This window comes from Halichoerus grypus, chromosome 4, assembly GCF_964656455.1.
Source record: "Halichoerus grypus chromosome 4, mHalGry1.hap1.1, whole genome shotgun sequence".
In the NCBI taxonomy this organism is placed as follows: domain Eukaryota; kingdom Metazoa; phylum Chordata; class Mammalia; order Carnivora; family Phocidae; genus Halichoerus; species Halichoerus grypus.
Window position 1 is genome coordinate 160,942,499 of NC_135715.1, and position 15,420 is coordinate 160,957,918.

The following is a 15,420-nucleotide window of genomic DNA, read 5'->3' on the forward strand; positions in this document are numbered from 1 at the left end:
AAATCGACAAAATAGGGTTTGTGCCTCGTCTCTGAACCGATCGCTGGGGCTGAGAGTGCTGTGCTCCGATGGGCCAGGCCTGGGTGACACACTCAGATTCATGTAAGGGTGGGGTCAGCCCCACCCGAATAGCATGGAGTAAGTGTCCCCACTAGAAAGAATAATGGCTATCAGGAGGGCAAAACAACAGAGGATCCTTACAACAGGGCAAGATTCCTGAAAGAAGTAATTTGTTCCAAAATTTGAAGGTAGTATTTGAGTTTGGTTTTGATCTTATGGAATTCTGGGAAAGAGTTGGTGTAGGAGCTTCATGACACGCAAGCGTGCCCTGCAGAACACGGATTTGAAGGCTTACACTTAACTTTCCCTTTCCTGTAAGTCTTAAGGACACTATTCACTCAGGCAGGGGTGTCCTGAGCTGAGACTCACCATCTCCTTATTATGCCTTTTCTGGTCTCCGCCCTTGTGAAGCTAGAGGGTCTTCCTATCCCTGAAGCCCCCAACGACACCCTTTCAGACTCCTTCCCAGCCACTCACTGGCCTTTTGCAGTGACTTCTCCCTTTTAAGGCTGCCTTTAGTGACCTAATTATAATCTGTTATTAAAGATGCAAGAGACAGTCCTTAGACCTCCTCACTCACACTCCCCTGGGCTCCCCAGGTTTGGCTCTGTCCTGTTTTCAAGTTTGCGTTTTCTCCTTTCCACAGAGGTTCGCAATTCTCCTTTTAAGAAATCCTCTCCATCATGTTCCAACAGTTCTTCATCCCATACTCTTGTCCCTGCCTTCCACTAATCTCATCCACGGGCCCTGCTGACCCTCTGTGACACTTTGAATTTTAGAGAAAGGCCACATGTTGCAAAGTCCTACTCTAGAAGGCAGAACACTCCATTTCCTGCTCCTCCCAGGGCCTTTATCTCTCCAGGCCTCCTCTCCTGTAACTCTGAAATGGAGATAAGATTCCCAATTCCCAGAGGGAAGCACTTGCAAAGTGCTCTGAGTGCTTTGATGAAATTGATTAGATAAATGGAAACATATTTTTTTTTTTTTGCAACTGCTCTAGCCTGTAAGAAAAATAAGTTATGTAAATGCAATGACTTGCCATTGGACAAATCATGAAGGTCCTTTGTAATTTCAGATATTATTTCACAAGAGTTTCCCAGCAACAAAAAACCAGAACGTGTGATTTGAAGTGTTTTAAAAATAAATACTGCTTGATATCTTTAAAGCAGTACTTTCATTATCAATGATTGAATTAACATTTTGTTTAATTTTTCTAGCTTCTCTCTTGAAGGGTTTGAAACATGCCAATATTGTGCTCCTGCATGACATAATCCACACCAAAGAGACTCTGACATTTGTTTTTGAATACATGGTGAGTTGCCCCAGCATTTTATAAAGCATAAGAGAAAAGCCTGGTGCTCATGTAATGAATCTGTTAATATTTTATGGCATGATAAAACTTTCATTACAATGTGGAAAGTGTCATGGAAATTTTCATTATTATGATTACTAGAGACTATTGTTCTTACACTCCTTCTTTGCTCCTGTTTCTTTACCCACTGTATTTGCTGTCTTCCCCCCACCACCCCTCCTCCCCCCGCCTTACCGGCAATAATAAATAAGCACGTTGAGTCTGCCTCCTAAAGAAAACGTTCGTGCTTATTTTTATCTATTTTTAATCACCATCCGTGCAGAACCCAACATTTTTTCATTGACAATAAAGACATAAATCACAAGGTTTTTAAAAATTGTATCCTAGTTTACTAAATAATAACTCACTTTCATATTTTTGAAAGGAAAAAGCCACTCAAAATATTAGCAGAAAGAAATCCTAAGGCACGTATACTTGACTTGCCTCCAAGGAGAGTGAAAAATGCCTGTATCACTGTGTTCACTGGCAGTCATTTAAAATGAGCATCTTTTTGTGAGGAGAAACAAGCTTCCTTCTTAGGACAGCCATTTAGAAAGACACACTGTGTTTGACCTTAATAGTGAGGTCTCAGGAAACCTGGTTATGTATCTTTTGTAACTTATTCTCAAAAACTCTGAAGTTTGTAATACCTCTGACAGTCACATCTGTGGTCTGCTTTAGGACACTGTTCAAGCTCTGCTAATGTCACTCTCTCCACCATTTGGTGTAGCACACAGACCTGGCCCAGTACATGTCTCAGCACCCAGGAGGGCTTCATCCTCACAACGTCAGGGTGAGTACTGTGGGAGTCAGGACTCCTCTCCGGCTTGCCCTCAGCAGAAGAATTTTGAAACAGACTGTCATCGCAAAGCAAAATCCCATGATACTAAATAAGAAGATGCCTATCATTGATATTCTAGAGAAAAGTTTAAAAAAAAAGGTCCCCCTCGGGGTGCCTGGGTGGCTCAGTCGGTTAAGCATCCAACTCTTGATTTCCACTCCGGTCATGGTCTCACGGTTGTGGGGATTGAGCCCCAAGTCAGGCTCCGCACTCAGCGGGGGAGTCTGCTTGAGATTCTCTCCCTCTGCCTCTACCCCTCCCCCCACCCCCGATCATGTGTGCGCGTGTGCTCTCTCTCTCTCTCTCAAAAAAAGTAAATAAAACCTTAAAAAGAAAAAAAAGGTCCCCCTCAAGATATAGAGCAGTGTCTAGCCATTTTCCAGGCAGCCTAAACTTGTCAGTCATTGCCATCATGCAAATGTGTCTTCAGAAGTACAAAGCAATTAAAAAGAATTGCATTCAAAGGAAAGAAGTGAAGCTAAGCCATCATAAAATAAATACTTTCTTCATGGCAGACTACTGTGGTCTGTGATAAAGTTTCTGTTTTACTTATAGTTCCTCACCAGAATCAGCAAACAAACTACCTTTGTTAGGTCAAAATTAAGTTACTTGTTTGCCTGTTCTATCAGATCCTGTTATAAATGTGACCTAGTTCCATTTCCCAGTCACTGGAATGGAACTAATAATAAACTCTCAACTCGCTGTAATTCTATGTCTGCTGTAAATTTTAGAAACCATTTCCATTTCATACTTTTCATTCCCTATGGTTTTTATTGGCATTAATTAATTGATTGGTCCTCGGTATAACCTATATGAAATTTCTATATGATGTACTCATTCATTTAATTAACACTTATATTCTTTTATTCATTTATTCATTCAAGAATGATTGAGTACTTGGTATTATATTAAGTTCTGAGGTTTCAATAATGAATAGTTGTGTTTCTTATTTTCAATAAGCTCAAAGCCCAGTAAGATATACAGACTTAAATAGGTAGTAAGAAGCAAAGTGACAGGGGCTATGGCCATGTTAACTAGAAATACTATGAGAACTCATAGTAAAGGGACCTAATCCAGTCTTGGAAGCAAGGGGGAAAAGAAGGTTTGAGGGTTGAGGAGAGTGAAAACATTTTAAAATAGCTAGTGGAGATGGGATAGAGACCTAACCAGGCAAACCAAGAAAGAATGTCTAGTAGTGTATTGAGGACTCTTGGTGAGAACGAAAACCATTAAATTATCTGCATGATCATGGGATTTCCTTTTTAATGGCAGTGCTGAGCAATTCAGATAGAGGAATAGAAAAAGTAGACAGTCTGGATTGCCAGACATGTGAAAGAAAAAGACAGTTGGGCAAGAGATTTGAGGAGATTGTCAAGAGAGAGGTTAAAGTGATGGTCACGTTTCTAAACTGAGTCTAATCTGAAGGAAGGAAGTTAAGACGGGTTGCTGATAGCTCGGGAGAGAGCAGAAGAGTCAAGGAACTAGAGGTATTGGTTAAGGTGATGAACGCTTGGAGAAAGAACGGAGAAAGAACATTTTCAGGCTTGAGTGACTCTCATACCAGGCACTGTGCTAAAGGCTTAGAAGGATAAAAAGACATAGAAGACATGATTCCTACCGTCAAGGGTCTTAAAACCAAAAACAAGAGTTTAGAAATATGCACCAGTACTATTATGGGACATTTGTGAATAACACCAAGTGAGAAATAAGACCTAGTGTAGATATGCAAAAAAGTAAAAGATATCTTCTCATTTTAAGAGCTTTTATGAAGCCAGACCTTAAAAGATGCATTGCATTTCAAGAGGCTAGAATGGGGGAAGATGTCACAGGAGGAAGGAATGTTTTCAGCAAAGGTACAGAGCAGAGAAGCAGAAGAGCAGAGCAGAGCAGTATAGGATGTGTTGAAGGAAGAGGATCCCAGAGTCATGGACCATTAGGGTTGGAGGAACCACAGTGTTTTTCAGTCTTCACATTCTGGCCCATTCGTGGGTTATGAAATAATTTGGTGATTAGCAACTAGCATTTTTTTAAAAGATTTATTTATTTATTTGACAGAGAGAGACACAGTAAGAGAGGGAACAGAAGCAGGGGGAGTGGGAGAAGGAGAAGCAGGCTTCCCGCAGAGCAGGGAGCCCGATGCGGGGCTCGATCTCAGGACCCTGGGATCATGACCTGAGCCGATGCTTAACGACTGAGCCACCCAGGAGCCCCAGCAACTAGCATTTTAAAAAATGAAATGGAATAGATGAGAAAAGAATAGAAAATATTAGAGTACATTACACCTAGCAAGAATAAGCATTATTTTGTGCAACTTTAGGTCCAGTTGAAGCTGTACTTGTACCTCTGTATGAATACTGGATATGTATGTATTTCTTACTGTAAGTTGCAGCAGGAAAAAAAAAAAGCCTTAAAAACACTGGGCTGGTCTAACTCCCTTATTTTGCAGAATTGGAATCCAAGGTTTGAGAAGACAAGTATTTTGCCTGAGGTTATAGAACCAGCTTTTGCCATTGCTGACCGTGATTCTTGGTTAAGGTCTTTTTCCACTAGTACCAGTACTGCATCTCTGGTCCTGTTGGCCTGAAAGAGAGAATATATTAATGAGATGAGGGGTATGTAAGTCTGGAAAAATAGATTGGGTAGGTAGGTGAGAGCCTTATTTTCTAAGATGTGGACTATATTTCTTAGACAGTAGGGTCATTAAAGGGGTTTGAGTTGAGAGAGAATGACATGATCAGAAGGAAATTTATGTAACTGTGGTCTGTGGGATGGATTAAAGAGTAGGAGATTCCAGTTAGGAGTTTATTGATGTGGGCTAGCCCAGGGCTTCTCAAACTTCAATGAGCAGACGAATGACGTGGGCATCTGATTCAGGAAGTCTAGGGTAAGGCCTCACCTTTTGGATTTCTAACATAATCTCCTTGATTGACCAGAAGAATTATAACTCTATTAACAGAAATAGAAGAAGTTGATTTGGAGAGGAGGAGGAAGAGTCCTGTTTTAGACATGGTGAGCTTCTAGTTGAGGTGGAAATCCAAAGGGAAATGAGCAGCAGACAATCAGAGAGGAGATTAGTGCCCAGGAGGAAGCTATATGCTGGAGATGTAGACTTGGGGGTAATTGACGCAGGGAGTTTGTAGTTCAAGACAAGAGAGTAGATAACCAAAAGAGCAAATGCACAAAGATAAAAGAACTGATTATAGAACTTTTGCCTTTAGGGGTTGAAAGAGGAACAGGACAACAAGAGACAAAAAGGAAGTAGCTTTTCAGACTGTAGAGGATCCAGAAAAGTACACTCTCATGGAAGTCAAGGGAAGAGACAGTTTCAGGGAAGGCCATGGTCGAGAGGACCACTAGCACCGGGAATACAGTTGAAAATCATACTTGACTGCAATCATACTTGACTACTTTGTGGATTTGTGAGAGCTACACTAATAAATAGAGGGATTTCTTAGGGGTATGTGGAAGCACAAAGGAAGAAGTTTTCCAATCAAAGCCAGTGGGGGTAGGGATGAGTTCCCCACAGCAGACGCAGCAGTGAAAATGCTCCCGCTGGCCCAGATGGCACTAGCCCAGTGAAATTATTTTGTCCCCAAGAGCCTCACTGTATTGGAAACAGGACTCACCCCTGGGGTATGGGAAGCCTCTCTGGAGAGAATCACCTACGACTTGGCTTGTTGACTGAGAAAACACCATTGGGTTGGGTTGTGTTATCGGTGAAGCTTGGGCCAGTGTGAAGGAAGAATCCAGGTTGCAAAGGATTCAAGAGTGAGTGGGTGGTGAGGTTAATCAGGGCAGACTGCAGTTTTAAGAAGCGTGGCTATAAAATACCATACATTAATACTGCAGTGCATTACCATTTATGAATGCTGGTGGACATGCACACGGAGCCGGGGAGGAAAGGGCCCGAAGAGCGAGGAGGTAGGAGGCGGGTGTGACTCAGTGAGAGCAGTCTGTACTTCAACATGAAAGGCATTTCAGGCTGGCCCACGAAGAAGCCTTGTCTCTGACTCAGCCAGCTGATGCTCTCTTTCCCTGTCACATTTTAATTTTCTTTTCTCTGGTTTCTCAGAATGTTGTAGAGGAGTTAGGCAGTTCTGAGTTTGAGTTTTGACCCCAACTGTTTCTTGACATGTTCTTAAAGTTTCCTTGAGCCTTATTTTTCTTATCTGCAAATCGGGAACAAGCCTATCTCCCTCATGGGGTTACTTTGAGGATTCTAAAAGGTGCAAGGTGTTCAATAAAATGTTGTTTTCCCTTCCTCCTTTCTGTCTCTGTCCCTCAATTGTCTCGTGCTCCCTCCTTCCTTAGTATTTTCACATTGAAAAGCGTATCTGTAAGCACACAATGTAGCATCTTCTCTTTTTCCTGCAATTTTAGTTGCTTCTTCATATTGTCTTTTCCAGAAACATTTGCATTTATAGCTGATTGGAAGGTTAAATGGTGGCATAGGAATTTCGCATTTTGGTAGCTTCGTGGTTTGATGAATGGTAAAATGGATAGTGTGTGTACGCAAAGCACCAAGAAGGGAAAGCACTGGGAAAACTCAAAGAACCAGTGAACATTTGAAGTAGGAGTGGCAAGAAATCTTTCACATTCTTAAATGGCTTGTGAGCCCGAGGTGGGACCTGCATGGAAGTACACGGCCCCCAGGCTCCTGCTCTGGTCAGACCGTGCGGCCCCTCAGCTTGGCTCCAATGTCTCCTAGTCATTGTTGGGCCAGTACAGGTCCCAGCGTCTCTGAAGTTCCTAACTGAAGGGAAAAGTGGATCTATCTGCACAGCTCTACATCGGCTACTTTGTCTGTGTCTCCAGGAATGCTGGGGCTGGGCTTTTCTCTTCTAAATTGCCAGAACATGTTCTCAGTTGGCAGAGGTCTTTGTAAACACTAATGTTGGTGTTTCAATTCTCAATTGCCAGTGGCTCTGGAAAAGAGCAAAAGACATTGGAATCCTAAGCATTCTTTTTTTCCTTCCGCTTCTACATTGGTGAGAACTTACTAATGTCTTCAGTTTCTATGCCTTATTTACCACATGCAACATTTAAAAATTTGGGCCTAGAATGTATTTTTCCCTCTTCTTTCTTCTTTCTGTTATTTATTCCTTATTCTCTTCAGATTTTTTTTTTTTTTTTTTTTTGGTCTCTCTTCCCTCTTAATCAAATGGCTGTACTATAGCTTGTTTTCAACTTTGAACTTTAAAAATAGTTTTAAAAAGATAATGGTTCCTTTATTTCCTACTACCATCTAAAGATATATTTCCCAGTCTGGTCTCCTTGTGTTATGTTTTTAAAAGGGTTTCATATCAGAGAGCCTGGAAAACTGAAGCAGTTGTAAACCTTAGAATATCATTTCCAGGTCAACTTTGATCTTATATGCCAAGTTCATCGGTGGGAAAAAAATTAAATCTTTCACATCTAAATCAATAACTAGTGTTCCAGAGGAAACTTCAAAGTTTCCCTTTAGATTTTTAAGGAAGGGTAATCCTTCCAGTATCAAAGAAATGAGATGTCAGGAAAAGGCAGGATCCCTTTGTTTAGAACATGGTCTACTTACTTGACTTTTCTTGTCTTTTTTTTTTTCCCCTCTCCGAATGTAAAATCTTCATATTTTCTTTTTTTTTTTTTTTGTCTCTCAAGAGACTTTTACTATATTCTTTCAGATGACTGTTTTTGATTTAGAGGAGAAATCAACACATAGTGGCTCAAATCTGCTTAGATAAGGTGTTCATTCCTTCCAGCTTTTCATGTTTCAACTTTTGCGGGGCCTGGCGTACATCCACCACCAACACGTTCTTCACAGGGACCTGAAACCTCAGAACTTACTCATCAGTCACCTGGGAGAGCTCAAACTGGCTGATTTTGGTAAGTCTCCCCTCGAGTCTCTTTCTGGGCTATGAACAATGATGCTTTTGTGTGCACATGTTTAAAGCATTGACTGGGCCTGGCCTTTGAAAAGTGGAGGCCCATGACACGTGATGCTTTGTGAGGCTGTCAAACTACCCTATAGGAAGTGTGAGGCAAGAAACAGGGTGAGATTGGTAGCATCTAGAATTCCATCAAGCCCCAGTCTAATCAGATCCAAAAACTTGGGCACCTCTACTGCCCCATTGCCATTTTTTACAGAGAGACATGTATAGGGCAAACTGTACCTAGGAGGTTTTCCTACATGTGAGTGGATAGAAAAATTCTGTCCGCATAGATCCAGGTTATCCCATGATGACAGGATAAAGACGTAAACCCCAGATTATAGGATGGACTCCTGCTGGAATAGAGGCCCCAGGGCCTTTGCTCCTGCTCACCTATCAATAGAGCTGTCTTTGTATGAGTACCTGAGGTTTTTATTACCATCAAAGTGATGTGGATTTCCCTGGGGTATCACTGTATCTTTCCATTTTAGCACTTATCACAGTTTATAATTATACACACACATATATTTGCGTGATGATTTTGTCTCTTCCACTGGACTGTAAGCATTTTGAAGGCAGCCTGAGTCCATTTTGCTTATCATTGTATCCTTAGTGCTGGACACCACCGTAGGTGCTCAGTAAATATTTGTTGAAAAATTGGAGCTGAGGAACCACTCTTCTCTGTTTGGCAGATATCAAATGGTTGCACTATAGCTGCAGTACTTTATTCTGACATAGTAGCTTTCATCTGGACAAGTAAGCATTTAACAGATACTCATTTATCAATTCCCCACAACAGAGAACTCATCTACTGAGGTTTTTCCCCAGCTCTAGATCATGTGATTCTGTGAGATAAGTAGCTAACTGACAAAAGTACTAATAGGGGCGCCTGGGTGGCTCAGTTGGTTAAGCATCCGACTCTTGATTTCAACTCAGGTCATCATCTCAGGGTCATGATCTCAGGGTCATGTGATCAAACCCCATGTTGGGCTCCATGCTGCGCATGGAGCCTGCTTAAGATTCTCTTTCTCCCTCTCCCTCTGCCCCTCCCCACCTCTTAAAAAAAAAAAAAAAGTACTCTGATATTGCAGAAGAAAACTTAAGAGTGATGTGTCCAAAGTCCAACCAAACTAATTAATTTGGATTAGCAGTCCCCACCCTGTATTTTACTAAACTGGGGATTCCTGGACTGCAAAAATGGAGGGTGACAATATTAGTTGTGAATTGAGGTCTGTTGCTATGACCAAGACCCCAAATTGGAGGTTGTAAACATGTTAGAAGCTTAACTTTCTCAGGACGCCTGGGTGGCTCAGTCGGTTAGGCATCTGCCTTCGGCTCAGGTCATGATCCCAAGGTCCTTGCTCAGTGGGGAGCCTGCTTCTCCCTCTGCCTGCCGCTCCCTCCTGCTTGTGCTCTTTCTCTCTGTGTCTTTCTCTCTGACAAATAAAATATATATAAAAAAAAAAAGTTTAACTTTCTCTCATATAACAGTCTAACCTAAGTAGTCAGAGCTTGTATGGTGGCCCTGTGGTGTCTTGACCCATGTCCCTTCTGTCTTGAGGCCCCACCATCTTTAGGGTATTGCCCCAACTACATATTTAAAGATGGCTGCCACCTCCTTCTGATTATAGCTTGGAGGAAGAGGAAAAGCAAAGAATGCTTAATCCCTCCAAAAAGGCATGATCTGGAAGCTCACACTTCAGTTCTGTTTATAGCATATAAACAGGGAAGAAGTTGGTCACCTCACTATACTTAGCTTCCAGGAAGGCCACATCCAGCTGCAAAGTAGGCCAAAATTTGAGAAATTCACTTGATAAGGAGGTCCACGAGGGTCAAGATAGTTGAGTGACTCTATTAAAAGCACCCAAAGTTTGTGTATTATTTTTTAAATGTTGTTTATTCTGCCAGTTATTAACTCCTTAGTTGCATGCCTCGCTTCCTGGCTCTCCAGGAAGACCTAGGACAGTGAGTTCTGTGCTTTTCTTCTTTGGTCAGGTCTCGCTCGGGCAAAGTCCATTCCCAGCCAGACATACTCTTCAGAAGTTGTGACCCTCTGGTATCGGCCTCCTGATGCCTTGCTGGGAGCCACTGAATATTCCTCTGAACTGGACATATGGTAAGAGCTAGTGCCAAGAAAATGAAGAAAATGTGAGTCATTTTACCTATGAGGATTCCTTTATCATCTGTATTGCATTTTAAATAATAATGTTAATAATGACAATCACATTTATATATAGAAACATAAAGTGCTTTTAAATACGTATCTCATTTGACTTTTGCAATCATTTTGTGAGTTTTTATAGTTAAAGAAACTGAGACTCAGAGAGATCTGGCCCAAGGCATACTCTGAATCCGATGTTCTTTCTACCATGCCTCTCTCTTCCTAGCTCTTCTCTTCAGTCCTTCGTCTTTCCCCCTTGTCCTCAGAGAAACACACACACATACTCCCTGACCACAGATACACACCAGACACACATCTACACACTAATGCTTGCACATGCCCAAGCACCATTCCGAGCTTAGAGAAAAAGGCACACAGACCATGATTCAATAAACCTGATTTTCACACCAATTCTATTTCTAATTAGTTACTCTGGATTACGTTATCTTGAAAAGCATTATCCTCTTTGTGTCTGTATTTCTCCATTTTTTAAATGAGGGTAATAAACTCTCTCCATGAGAGGGGCTATAGTATAAGAATCAGATAGGTGTTTCCAAGTAAAACCACATCACTGGGGAGGCTCTTGGATTAATGGGGTGCAACAGTGAGTGTGGGATAATCATCATCCTGAGCAGCAATGTTATGTTATCAGATCTTATTTCTGGAAATATCCCAGTTATCTGGGGGCCACAGTGAAATGTGTGGTGACTTTGCAATCATAGCCACCCCCTCAAAGGTAACAAAATATGTGGACATCCTTCAATTCCTTAGAAGGTCTTATATAAACAAAAGGCCTTGTTTTAAAAAAAATATCAATAATAGATTTTTAAAAAATTAAATAGTAGTCTAAAAGGCTAAACTAAGCTTTTGGATTTCCCAAAGAATTGAGAAAGGTTGCAGAAATATCCCTCCAGGGTATCTGGAGTCACTGATTCCCCAATACCCAGTACCATTTCTAGAAATATCACCAGCTAGTCAAAATCCTCCCACAACTGTCAACTCTCAGGGCTCTGTGCTGTCACTTCAAAGGCTTGCGACGGGCTCTGGCTTTCTCAGCGCTTAATGATTACTTCCTAGTCGTGCTTCACAGAGTGAAACTTCGGCTCATCACTTTTAAACTTTGTTTTATTATGGAACATTTAAAACATTCCAAAGATAGACCATATAGGGGCGCGTGGGTGGCTGAGTTGGCTAGGTGTCCGACTCTTGGTCTCAGCTCAGGTCTTGATCTCACCGTTGTGAGTTCCAGCCCCGCACTGGGCTTCACGCTGGGTGTGGAGCCTACTTCGAAACAAAACAAAACACACACATGAAAAAATATATACCATATATATACATCAGTGATTCTCAACCAGGGCAAATTTTACTCCTGGGACACTTGGCAATGTCTGGAGACATATTTTATTGTCGCAGCTGGATAGAGTGTGCTCCTGGCATCCGGAGGCCTGGGATGCTCCTACGAGGCACAGGACAGCCCCCCAAAATGAAGATTTATCTAGCCCCAGATGTCAACAGTGTCAAGATTGAGAAACCTGATGTAGTTTAAGAAGCACGATAAGTGAACTTCATGAACCCACTACCCAGTGTCACAACCAGAACATGCTGTCATATTTCTGTGTGCCCCTCTCCCAACAACCTGCCCCTCTACCAGGCCGGCTTTGAACCTGAATTTTTTTCTTATCTTCATTCCCTTACCCCTTCTAAAAATCATATTTTTCCATTTTTATGTGTTCTAAAGATAGTGTTTTGTTTTACCTGCTTTTGAGTCTTTGTAAAAATGGTATTATATTGTTTTTAGCCTTCTGGGCCTCGCTGTTTTCTACTCCAGGTGTTTCTAAGATCATTCATGTTGACGTATGTAGCTGTGCTTTATTCCCTGTTGATGGACGTTTCAATTAGTTAGTTTGGTTTTTTGTTTTGTTTGCTTTCGTTGTAATGAATATACTTGGTACTCATATTTAAGGATTTCTCTATAGTATTTACTCAGTGGATTTGCAGTGTCACAGGGTATATGAATGTTCAACTGCCTGAGATAGCGCCGAGTTGCTTTCCAAAGTAGTTGTAACAATTTATACACCAGCCCCTTATCCTCAGCTAAACCAACTTTATAATCAAGTGGGTAGAATGGTATCATGTTGTGATCTAAATTTGCGTTTTCCTAATTACTAATGAGGTTGGACACCTTTTCATGGATTATTTGCCATTTGTGCTTCTCTTCTGTGAATACCTACTTGTGTCTTTTGCTTATTTTCTTTTGGTCTCTCTGTCTCTGTCTCCCTCCGTCCCTCCCTCCCTTTCTTTCTTTCTTTATTGATTTATATGTGTTCTTCTAAATAGGAACCTTTTATCAGTTTTGTGTGTTGCAAGAAGCTTCCTCAGTTCATGGCTTATGCTTTCATATCCTTATGTTGTCTTTTCGAACAGAAGTTCTTAATTTTAATATTGTTGATCTTATCAAGTCTTTTCTTTTATGGTTAGCCCTTTTGTTTCTTGTTTAAAAAACTCTTCCCTCCTTGAGGTCAGAATGATATTTTCCAATACATCCTTTTAAAAGTTGTAAAGTTTGTCCTTTCATTTTAAATTTTTAATATACTGGAAATTGATTTTTGTCTGTGCCAACCAATTGTCTCACCCCAATTTCTTCGGTGATCCGCTATGCCAAATCTCTCATAAATCAAGTTCCCATAAATGCAGAGGTCTGTGTCTGGGCTCTCTACTCTATTCTGTTCCACTAGGGGCCAGTTTCTCTGTCCCTGCACCAATGTCCCACTGTTTAATTGCTATAGCTTTATAATAATATTTGATATCTGGTAGGACAAGTGTCCCCACCTATTTCATCTCCTTCCTCAGGAGGGTCTTGGCTATTTTTCCCCTTTGATTTTTCATATACATTTTATTTATTTATTTATAAAGATTTTATTTTTGTGAATCTCTACACCTATTGTGGGACTTGAACTCACAACCCTGAGATAAAGAGTTGCGTGCTCTACTGACTGAGCTAGCTGGTGTCCCATGATTTTTCATATACGTTTTAGATTCAGTGTTTCAAGTTTCATGAAAAAATCCTAGTGGCATTTTCATTAGAAATTGCATTGAAATTATAGAACTCTCTGAGGATAATTAACACCTTTATAATATTGTTTTCCAGTTTTTAAACACAGTATATCTCTTCATCTGTTTGGTTTGTCTTTAACATCTTTTAGTAGTTTTATCATTTTCTCTCTAAGCTCTTACATATCTAGAGCAGAGTTCCTTGTAAGTCTATTTCTGCTGTTTATTGTTTCTTTTTGTTCTTGCATATGGTATCTTTTTTTTCCATGTGTGTTTAGTTCTTTTTGAGAGCGATATGCTAATTTGCCTTGGAATTTAATTTGTGGGATTTTTTTGAGGTCTTGAATGATTTCAAGGGAAGATTTGCATTTGGTTCTGTTATGTGCATTATTTTTCAAGAAATTAATTTTTGTATTTTATATAAGTGTTGGTCTGCCACTCAGATCTTGATTTCCTGATACCATTCCCCACTAAAAAGAACTCAGACATTTTGGAGAAATGGCCAATTCTAAGGCTGGGGCGGGGAAAGTATAAGATGAGCCAGGAACATCTTGGTGGGCCAGAACATTTTTTTACAAAGTAGTCAAAAAATGATGGGATTATATCGAAAAGACAGGGGAAGCAACTTGAAGAAATGTCCACTGGTCACAGATGTACAATTTGAGTGCAATTTGACTTAAATCAAAGCAAATTATGTGGGTAATGGATTATAGCCCACTGAATAAAATAAGAATGCGTAAGTCCATACTAAGGTTAGCTGGCTAGCTGGATAAGAAAGGAAGCACCTCCTTACAGTAGCACACCAGCTAATAACTGGAGAAGAAATGATGGACTTAGAAAACCACTGTTTTGCAGTGTAGCAGTGATTGGCTCAAACAAGAATTAACAATGTTAAACTAGAGCAGAAAGTTTGATGAGGAATAAAAAATTTACGTCGTCTCAAAGTATCTCTCCACAAATTACTTATCAATTACAAAGAAAAAAATAGTAATTTATAGTTAGAGAAACTTGGCAGACACCACCTTCACCAAGTGATTAGAGTCAATACTATCAATAATGGGACTGACTGACACAGGGTGCCTCCTAATATGAAGCACTGAGAAAGGTACAATATGACTTATGTGGTTTTCCTCCCAAAAAAATCCCAAACATCAGATAAATTAACTCTGTTAGAGGGACATTCTGCAACATAACTGGCCTGTCCTCTTGTAAAGGGTTGTAGGAGAGGGAAAATTTCCCTCTGTCCTCTTAGAGTCTGTGGATAAGCCTGCAAACTGACAACAGATTAATGGGAGAAAAGCATGTAAATTTTATTTGATGTTAAAAGTTTTATGTGACATGGGGGGAGGGGCTTTATAGAAAGAAGAGAAAACCCCCAAAGAAGCAGCTAGGCTTGGAGGCTTTTATACCATTCTGACAAAGGATGATAAATTTGTAGGGAAGTGATAAGACAAAAGAAAGGGGTTTCTGGACTCTTTAGGGGCAGTAAATTGTGGGATGGACATCCTCACAAGGGGAATTTATGCCCTACTTTCAGGGAGCTGGGGGGAGGCAGAAAGCTCATCATATGTTTGCTTTTTCTCAGTTGCCTTCAGCTCAAAATAATCTTTATACCAGAGTGGCATATTTTGGGGTGGCATATTTTGATCCCCTACTGGGTCAAGGTTTTAAAAGGCAAAAAAAGACTGAGGAATTGTTCCAGAATAAAGAAACTAAAGAGATAAGCCAACAAATGCAATGCATGGTCCTAGATTGGATTCTGGAGGAAATGGAACTAAAGAACAGTACTGGGACAAAGGTAAAATTTAAATATGGACTGTAGATCAGAGAGTAGTATTGAATCAATGTTAAATTTCCTGATATTGATAATGGCACTGTTGTTATGTAAGAGAGAGTATGTAGAGGTGAAGAATTAAAGATCTGCAACTTACTTTCTCTACTGCTTCAGAAAAAAAGAGGAAAAAATGAAAGAGGCGAAACGTTGGCAATTGGTGAATCTGCTTGAAGAGAGTTCTTTCTACTATTCTTGCAACTTTTCTTTAAGTTTGAA

At 40.5% G+C, this 15,420-nt stretch overlaps 1 protein-coding gene across 1 annotated transcript in view; it reads left to right on the forward strand.

Moving 5' to 3' along the window:
* Window positions 1-15,420, forward strand: part of CDK15 (cyclin dependent kinase 15) — a 73,086-nt gene that overhangs the window by 16,491 nt on the left and 41,175 nt on the right. Inside the window, exons 5-8 of the mRNA XM_078070031.1 lie at window positions 1,278-1,372; window positions 2,142-2,204; window positions 7,991-8,114; window positions 10,154-10,274. Of these exons, the coding sequence (XP_077926157.1) occupies window positions 1,278-1,372; window positions 2,142-2,204; window positions 7,991-8,114; window positions 10,154-10,274 (403 nt within the window). The remainder of the gene's footprint in view (window positions 1-1,277; window positions 1,373-2,141; window positions 2,205-7,990; window positions 8,115-10,153; window positions 10,275-15,420) is intronic.